Below are 10,113 nucleotides of genomic sequence, written 5' to 3' on the forward strand. Positions count from 1 at the left end.
CCACCCAGGGCAGGACGGTAGATCACCTGACCTACCTGCAGCGTGTGCCGCGAAATTTGAATTTCTGTCGGGGACGACGGAGTCTTAGCTATGTATATATCTGACAGGTAAGTTGATTGTATGAAATCAGCTGTTTCTGGTTGTATGCATTTTCCAAACAAGTAGTATATCATTACTACCGATACTTTTGGCATTCTCTTGTACTTTTTTAAACTTAACTAGAGAAGATGGTATAGATTAAGAGATGGAAGAAAAGGGGTTAACCTAACTTAAAAATGGAATAGATAAAGAGGAGAAAAAGAGGTTAGGCCATTGTTATTTGGTCTCGTAAATTTAACTCGCATGATATGTGATACATGATAAAATAATTTTTTAAGGGTGAAAATTTGGGGGTCGCATGATATGCGAGATCGCGTGTTACGTGAGTATATACGGTATGTCACTAACATGTAATCTTACCAGCCAAGATGGGCTCTGCAACGTGGGCATATGCAGACTTTCCATGAATATCCAGGAAACCAGGTATGCTCACTATACCACTGTGAGGTAAATACAACAAGTCGGACAATGGTTGCAAAAGTTTTCATGAAAAGTAAAAATTCAAATACTATTGTACTGTAATTTAAATAAAGAGAAACTTAATGTTTAACACAGTGTATAACACAACACATATAGCAACAATCCATCAGATCATGCATGGTCAGTGGGCTAGCAACAGTCAACACATTTCAGTTCATTGGAAAAAAAAAAAAGTGACAAATCTCAAAAGTTAGGATTTAAAAATACTGAATCTAACATTCACATAGTTCATAAAAAAATTTGTAAATTTAATTAAAGTATCCAGTGTTTACTTCAAACTCTACAGCAGGCTAAATTTAAAACTGCATTCTTTCTGGCAATAATAACACAGAATATGGACTACTTTTTAAGTAAACCATGCATGGACATAATGCTGTGATAGTACTAAATTTGAAATAATCTTGTTTCAAATACACAAAGCTCTTCTTTTATTCAAGCCTCAAATTTGCAACAGGCATGGCTGAGAAACTGTGGAATTCATACTTAATAAACTTAATAATGAATGAAGGTCAACTTTCCAAGTTACAACCTCCATACAAAGGGTAAGTACTCATTCTCAATTATTTCTTTGGTATGTTGAAGGAGACATGAATTTGTTATCTAGGGGTTGGAAGGAGGACCCCTAAAGTAAAGTGACTGATTTGAAAACATGCAACTATAATTACTACTTTGAATGTTGTGTTTAAGCACCAAACATACCAAATTTGTAACTAATTTGTATTTTTCATAACTAACAAACCTGAGGTCTTAACATTAGGATTTACTAGCGCCAAGCTGGAAACCGGTAGAATTAAAATTACACTTGTGAGATCCAGGGACTAATGGCATCTATACCAGGTCACAGGGCATGTATACCCAGAATGCCCACGGCTACCTGTGACCCATCAGTTATTTTCCTACCGCCTTTAAGATAAGACGTGTTACTGTCTATCTCATTTAAAGCCGGTTGATGCGTTTGGTTCTTCAGCTCACTTCACCTGAGTGACCTACTTAATGATGAAGTGTTCTAAACCATCTCATCAACGGCTTACCACGGACTGTTCCAGGAATCGCTTGAAGAATTTCACTGGTGTTGCAAGTTGAAAAATAACAACTGTATTTGAGATGTCCTTCGCTCCTCATCATAAAGTTAAAATGCTTAGTGATAACCAAAATGCACTGTTTTATATAAGTATCTTACCAAGTATTAACTACGAACATAGCTATTAGTTTCTTAACATAGCAGCCGCTTCAATTTTGAAATTCGAGGTAGCACTATTGTTTTGGTGTAAGTAACTCAATCCACCCACTTTCAAGGAAGAATACATAGGTACAACACAGTTGAAGAGCTAAACTCATTTCTGCCTGTCAACAACTGATCATTAGTTATTTGAGCAGCTTTGGTTGGATTTTACTCCGGATGGCTGTGGCTATCGCCGTCTTTGTTGAAGTATTCTTTCCTTTGGTAGCTTTCATGCTAATTATTATCTTATTAAGATTTGACTTTTCCAGATTGTGACTTTTATTATGTCTGACTCTAGTTCGACTGGTACATATCTGGTTTTGCAGCAAAGGCTGCAATACGAGACTTACATCATCCAAATAGTATAACTCATTCTATTTGCTGTCATTTTAGAAGGCAAATTTGCTCTGCTATCCAACTTGTAAGAGTGTAGGGACTGGGATCAGGGGAGGTGGAAGACTTTTCACTACTCATTCAAACTTGAAAGAAATAGACAGATAAAGACGGCTGCTAGAGCCGAAGGTAGCCATGGTTCTCCCGATGTATCCACTCTTTCTATGCCTATGACTGTTTTTTCCCTATTACCTGTCCAATTCTTCTAGCAACTACATTACCTAGCTCCCAACCTTCCAAACCCAATGCCATCGCCAGTCTCGAAGCAAGGAAGGACCAAAAATATGACATTTTTATAATAAAACGTTTTGTATATATATTTACCAGGTAATTACTACATAGCCATGGCTCTGTTACCTACGGCAGCTTAAAATTCAAAATTTGTGCTAAGGCACTTCTTTCGTTTGTGTGTAGGTGAATAGGACCTGCCCAATATCAGGGACTTAGGGAAACAAAATAGCAAAGAGCATCATTTGTTTCCATAGTTGGGGAGGAGGGTGGGCTGCATTCATGTAATTACATGATAAGTATATATGCAAAACATTCTTTTATCATGAAAAATTTCATTTTTGTATATGTAACTTACCTAGTAATTACGTAGCTGATTCCACATTGTAAGGTGGTGGGAAAAGCATGGATATATTTATTCAAATGCATAATTAGTACTAATGATTTTGAAAATAGAAAATTTGCAAGCATTACAAAAGATGCCTGTTTGTTTCCTTACCTGTTGAGAGAGCTGCTGCAGGTGATTACTGCCTCTGGTTGGCACTTTCTCTCAACTAGTAGTGGGCATGGCAGTAGAGCCAAGGGTCACCCCTAAATTAGTGGAAACTTTGCAGCATAGGATGTACGTATGTACAACGTATACTAACAAAGTTTACAAGCTGCCCTTGCCCTGGGAGAGACCAGAAAAATACCAACGAATAAAATTACCTACACCACAAACTTAAAAGCCACCAATACCCAAACCATTAAAACTATGGAAGGGGGGGGGGTTACACCCAATACTTTGTACCCCCAGACTTCCCAAAAACACAAAAGCCTATGAAAGGGGGGGTACACCAGGTAACTTGTATCCCCAGACTTCCCAAAAAACATAAAAACTTCATTCAAGGCAAGTGGAAAGCAAAGGAATAAGTTTCCTATGCTTCCACCCCCAACACCATGCCAGCCACGGATAAAGGTTCTAACGTATTGCAGTTTTCAACACCATCTCTATGATCTTGAGGTAACTCCAGAAGTTGGTTCGAAGGCCCCTCTAATATTGTCGGTCCTGTGCAGGTAGTGTCTTAAAGATCTTACTAGGCACAGGAGTCTCTCTTCCTCTTCCGGACCCAATATGTCAGCAAGATTTTTGATAATGAAAGAGCAAGGCCAAGGCTTAGACGGGTCCTCGTTCTTCACAAGAAAGTTAAGGGACAATGAGCAAACTGCATCTCCTTGCACAAAACCCTAAATGAAGCATTTTGGAGGTTCAAAATTGGAACCTGAAAGCCACTTGAGTACGACATCTAGGCACCAGGCTATAATGGGCGGATTCTCTTTATTTTCTGTGTTGAACGATTTAATAAGGTCAGCGATGAGTTGGTTGGAGGACAAGTCTAATGCTCTATGTTTAAACGCAGAACTAAGCATCAACCTATACCCTCTGACTGTAGAAATCGATAGTTTCCTAATCAACTATAGGAATACAGGCAGTCCCTGTTCCCAGGGGTGTGCCGATAAGCGAAAACCACCATTAACTGCAACTCAGTGATTTATGGGGCCATAAGGGCACTCATGGCGCCGATAACCATAAGCACCCTTATGGCGTGCCATAAGAACCCTTGTTCTTATGGCTCATCCCGTTATGGCGCCACAAATTGCCGATTTAATGGCACTAGACAAGCGCCATAAAACCGGATCGCTGGTAACCGAGTACGCCGATAACTGGGAACTGCCTTAATAGAAAATCGGCTATTTTAGTCACAGTTGTCTCAAAAGAAGAGACGTGATAGTGGCTGCACCATCCTCTGAACACTGCCCATTTTGACTGTTAGAGTTTACTAGAAGATTTTCTTCTGCACTTCGCAATTGCCTCTGCAGCCTAACATGAAAATCCTTTTGCTTAGATGAGCTGCTTGACAGTCTGAACCCTCTCAGGCCCAGAGCAGACAACCCTTGATGGAATCTTTGGAAGCAGGGTTGTCTGAGCAGATGCCACCTTGTGGAAGTAACCTTGGGTAATCCATTAATAAACAAAAAAGATCTGGAAACCATACTTTGTTCAGCCAGAAGGGAACGATCAAAGTCATGAAAGTTTCTTGGTGGGTCGATAACTTGTTGATGACTTCTCTGATTATCACGAAGGGGGGAGAGGCATAATGTCTAGACCCATCCAATCTAGAAGCATGGCATCTATTGCCCATGCTTGAGGGTCTGGCACCGGGGAGCAGAAGAGAGGAAGTCTGTGGTTCCTTGATGTAGCAAAAAGACCTATGGGCGGCTTCCCCCAAAACTTCCATAGATCGTTGCAAACTACATAACATGTCCAGTGTCAACTCAGTCGGAAGAACCTGTTTGGATCAGCGTAACTTGTCTGCCAGGACGTTCATTTTCCCCTGGATGAATCTGGTGGTAAGGGAAATTTGATTCTCTTCCGCCCGTAAAAGAAGGTTCCTGGTAGTCTCGTACAGTGAAAACAAATGAGTGCCGCCTTGTTTTCAAATGTAGGAGAGGGCTGTTGTGTTGTCTGCATGGACTATTATGGTCTTCCCCAGTACTATGTCCTCAAAGGCTTGAAGACCCAGAGTGCTGCCCTCAAGTCCTTCACATTGATGTGACCGTTCTGCTGCTCTGTTGTCCAAGATCTGGAGACTTCTTGACCATTCAGGAAAACACCCCAACCTAGGTCAGATGAATTTGAGTAAAACTGAAGGTCTGGGTTCAATGTCAAATGAGACTTCCCCTCCTGAAGTCTTCTTTTGCATGACCACCACCACAGATCCTCTTTGATTTCCTTTGTTATTGGAAAGTGAGCGAGCCTGGTTGTGACTTTCTGCATCAGTTTGCTCTTAAGAAGAATTGCAGTGGTCTCATGTGCAATCTTCCTAACGTTACAAACTGCTCTACTGACGCTAGAGTTCCATTGTACAGCTGAACAGGTCGGAGAGTCCAGAAAATGACGTATCCTCTGCAGACAATTTTCTAATCTTTTGGGAGACAGAAACCCCAAAAAATCTGAGAGTTCAGATCATCCCCAAATAAGGAATCTCCTGGGTCAGTGTCAGAAGTGATTTCTCGTTGTTAATAGAACACCCAATTCCTTGGTCAGAAGCGTTCTGTTCAAGTTCTCCGTGCACTTTCCTCTTGATGGAGCTCGGAGAAGCCAATTGTCTAGGTATACGTTGAGATTTATACCCATAAGATGAAGCCAATTTCCTAGGGGAGCTAAAATTCAGGTAAATAATACTTGTGGTGCCATCAAGAGGACGAAACACAGACCCCAAAACTGCAGTATTCTGTTCAGGAAGACGAAGCAAAGGAATTTCCACAAGTCTGAAAGCACGAGGACATGGAAATGTGCATTCTGCATATCTAAGGTTACCATCCAGTCCCCTTGATGAAGAGAAGATATGACTGAACGGACTTTCCATGTGAAACATTGTCTTCAGAACATATGCATTGAGCACACTTACATCCAGCCATCCCCAAGGCTTTCGGGGCCACGAACATCTACAACCTCTTCCACTGCTTCCTTGAGAAGATGAGTGCCTACTTCCTTTGAGAGAGCCACAAACTTCATGGAACCTTCTGAATACAGCGACATAACTAAAGAAGGAATAGGGATGACGTATCCTTCCTTGAGTACCCTTATTACCCAAGGCTCTGCTCCTCTTCTCTCCCACTGCTTCCAAAAGTGTAGAAATCTCACTCCTGCCTGGGCACAGATGACTACATTCTCATTTCTAAAGGTTGGGCTTGAAAGATGACTCCCTAATGGACTTTGTAGGAGGTCGTAGGCTGGTTCTGTCTTGCAGTCGTTCTTTTTCCCAACAAAAAGAAAGGGGGCTATGTATACAACAGGGAAAAGGACAATGAAGCTAAAGGAGCAGTTTGTCTTGGACGTCTGGTGGATTGTGCAAACAAATCCGTTGTAGACTTCTGAAAGTCAGAGAGAATATCCTTTACTGTAGCCTGCAGAAAAAGGTGTGCCTCATCTAAAGGCGCAAAAACGAAAGCTGACTTTTGTGTCGGTGAAAAACCTTTTCACATGAAAGAACATATGAGCTCGCCCTTTTTCAAAACTCCCATCGTAAAAAGAGAGGTAAGCTCTGTTGAACTGTCTGACAGCTCTATCAACACTTGACAATCTTCCATCTTCCTAGCTAATGCTCTGATAGCCACATCCAAAAAATTAAGATTTTGAATACCTTAAACATGTTTTTAATAAGGTGATCGAGTTCTGATGCAGAATACACAATCTTCACAGAGAGATGGCTGACCTTCTACTATTAGCATCTACTAGAGGGAGGGAGCTTCATCTGTTTCATAAAAAGTATACGTCATTTTCATAAGTTTACTAGGCGGGAAGGCAAAGGAAGCTTTGCCTTGTTCTCTTTTGGAAGCAAGCCAGTCATTTACCTCACTAAGAGAATTCTTAGAAGCAGACGAAAGAACTATTTTCGGCAGATTCACGCCTTGGGAAATAGATACTGGAGGCTTAGGTGTAATTGGAACGAAGAAGTCCAGGAAGGTGTCAAGAAGGTATTTCAAAAGAGAGGAATAAGCAGTGGAAGGAGTAGAATCTTGCACTACCTCTTCCTCTTCTTCCTCTGATGAAATCGGCGACAAATTCTTATCCATGGAGGTAAGCAGAGATGCTTTCTTTAGAAAACCCATAAGTTCTGCTAACTGATTAAGAAGGACTAACGTGTTGTCTTCTTAAATGGCAGTTTTCGCTTATCAGCATCCCTCCGAGAACAGAACCCCAGCCAATAACTGGGGACTGCCTATACATGTATGAGTGCTTGTTAGTAGCAGTGGATGAATCCGAGTTTGACGAAAGTTGTTGCACAGAAACCCCTTTCCAACAGCATTCAGTTGAGCCCTGAGGGCGCCCAGGATCAACAGAGGGAGCAACTACCCGTGGGCAAAACCCAACAGCCTTCCTTTGACCTTCAGTATGTTTTCTCCCCGGTGCAGGGGAGTGGGTCAGTGACCTTTGTCTAGGAGCAGTGGTGGGATGCACAGTCACCTCCTCTACATTCACTGCACTTCAACTAATCACTGCACTGTCACTTGCACTTTTCTCCATAAGAGTTCTAACTACAGACCCTATTTCAATCAGGGTGTTAGAAAAAAAACACAGAACTTACTCTCGAACCTTGATTCAAGGCTGGCAATGGCTTGTAGCGGAAATCTGGATTTGGAGAAGATGGTTAAGAAGGATGACTCATGATGGGAGAAACAATGGGAGGAGGAGGAGTAACAGATTAATTATCTACTGAAATAGGAATAGAATCTATACTGGCCCTATTCTCAGCTGTAAGGGCTGCCTTCCTTTTCCTTTCCAAATCAACTTTTTCAAGGTGAGATTTTAAAGTTTTCCATCTTTTGTCCCCTTCATTGAACACATTTAGTGTGAGTTACAAGTCAATTTAGTCAGTACGTATAGTCTTACAGCCTTTTGAACAAAAGCAAATGCTATATAAACTAGTATCTGACATCTTGACATGAAATAATTACTAAACTACCCAACAAAATATACTAATCAGCTGATGAAAGAAAGCCACAACAAAAAATTTCATATACTTCACCAAGTATTGGGCAACAAAACATGCGAAAAACCCAATGAAGTCGCTGCAGAAAACTACCCATGTTGATCGGAAGCCGGCAGGAAACGAATGAGGCTCTTTGCTTGTTTACCTAAGTCCCAGCAATATAATAATAATGACAGATTCTGCAGATGACACTTTGCAAAAACAGAGATTAAGTCCTTTAGGGAGCAAACACCTCATTTTCCCATCTTTCCGTCATGTAAAGGAAGACTCATTTACTCATTTTTTTATTTATCTCATTAATGAGAAAATCAGTTCAGTAGAGAATGCAATGTTTACATTTTGTTAAACTTCTCAGTAAAGAAGAGGTTAAAGTAGCTTTCTCTTAAAAACCCAGCTGATGGCTTCATTATGTACAAGAAAACTTTTTGTGAAGAGAAAAAAAAGCATACTATTTGGGAAAATGAATCTCCTGGAGATTCCCCTCATAACTTTCCCACTTAGGAGAAAAAATTACACCAAATTTTAACCCTTAATTACTGGACAGATCTCCTCATAAGAGTATCATTAACAGGTTTTGGGTGGTGGAGGGATCCACTCATAAGAGCATCAATTTGAAGGAAACCGGGAGGAGAGAGTTTCCATTATACTTCTATAGCCCATAAATTCACTAAGGGCAACTTTTAGACTGGCTAAAATCAAGAAGCAAGCAGCACACAGCATTCACTACACAAGTTCATATCAGTAGAGCTCACAGGTGTGTGAGGAAACATTCACATACCACACTTGTTGCAACCCAAAGTGAACTAATTTGATGAGCCCTCGTATTCAAAAGAACATAATTCTTCAGATGGTATAGGCTGAAGAATCTCTCTTTTGGCTGTGCAACACAAGAACTTTTGGTTAATAACCCACATTAAAAAGCAACAGGAATCTGGGAGAGGTCTGGAAAAAAAGCACTAACTCATTAATTTACCAGATGTGTTGACATGATAAGAGAACTGTATACATCTGCTGTCAAAAGAGTGTTTAGTTATGAGGGGGAATGTAATTTTTTTATACATGCTTCAAGACACGAGTGTGCTGAGAAGTAATCCTGGATGAACTGGCCTTTATGGATACTGATGAGCAAGAAGCTTAAAGGGATATAACAGAATAGTAGTACTTTTGAGTACCTAAATTTTATCTCATGACATTTCTACAATGAATGACGGAGACGAAACAAACATATCGTACGACTGCTGCCTTTTGGCAACTTCAAAATCAGTAGCATATGCACTAGATGATAAAGTAATAAGCCCGCTGTCAGACAAAGCAGAAGCTAAGAAGTATCCATGCTACAAGCACTATGTGCACTACTTTGCATACTGACTTATCAAGTTAAGGGAGGAATCTCCAAAATCTCACTACATGGGGAAAGTTATTTCTCCTGAAGAAGCAAGGCCACCCAAAGGACATAAGTAGGAGGGTAATCCTTTCTCTTAGCATGGGAGGCTAAGTTAGTTTTTCAATCCCCCATTCTGAAGGTCTCAGAGGCAGTAGAAACTAAATCAGCAGATCTCAGGGAGGAGAACTAGCCTTCACCTGGGCTTTTTTAATAATGTGGACTGAACCACCCCTTATAAATCTGACAAGGCACATCTAGGCCACAAACCTGACCACTACAGGAACACTCTATAAGTGAAGGCCTCTCTAAGTTAAAGGATAGCATTGTCTGCAAAAAGTGCTAATGCATATACATACTGTACAAATTAGTTATAGTAATAACAAATGCCTAACAGGTCACATGGAGAGGGCTCAAATCACTGAACTAGACCGCAAAACCACATATACTGAATCATAATTTCATCACCAAAATTCCAAGGAATTATATAAGAAAAACTTGTGATTGATACATTATAACTCCATTATGTAATAAATGAATAAATACTAGTAATAAATGGCAACAAAAAATCATAACTTCATTATGTAATAATTAATAAATACAGACAGTAACTAGCAATAAACAGCACCAAAAAATCAAGTCATAACTACATAAATATACAAAATTATCACACACATAGTGTGTAATTAATTGACAAAAGCAAAAATTTAGAACAAAAGTACGTACAGCAAATCTCAGTAAGCTTCTTCAAGCTATTCATAAATATGATATAT

General features: G+C 40.2%; 1 protein-coding gene across 5 annotated transcripts in view; it reads right to left on the reverse strand.

Annotated features, from left to right (window-relative positions):
* The window catches only part of LOC135217648 (protein cereblon-like), a 191,230-nt gene that overhangs the window by 46,227 nt on the left and 134,890 nt on the right, over positions 1–10,113 (reverse strand). For all 5 annotated transcript variants that reach the window (XM_064253625.1, XM_064253647.1, XM_064253632.1 and 2 more), the window contains exon 3: positions 460–539. In XM_064253625.1, coding sequence (XP_064109695.1) covers positions 460–539 — 80 coding nt within the window. The remainder of the gene's footprint in view (positions 1–459; positions 540–10,113) is intronic.

Source organism: Macrobrachium nipponense, chromosome 19 (genome assembly GCF_015104395.2).
Source record: "Macrobrachium nipponense isolate FS-2020 chromosome 19, ASM1510439v2, whole genome shotgun sequence".
NCBI classification, from domain to species: Eukaryota; Metazoa; Arthropoda; class Malacostraca; order Decapoda; family Palaemonidae; genus Macrobrachium; species Macrobrachium nipponense.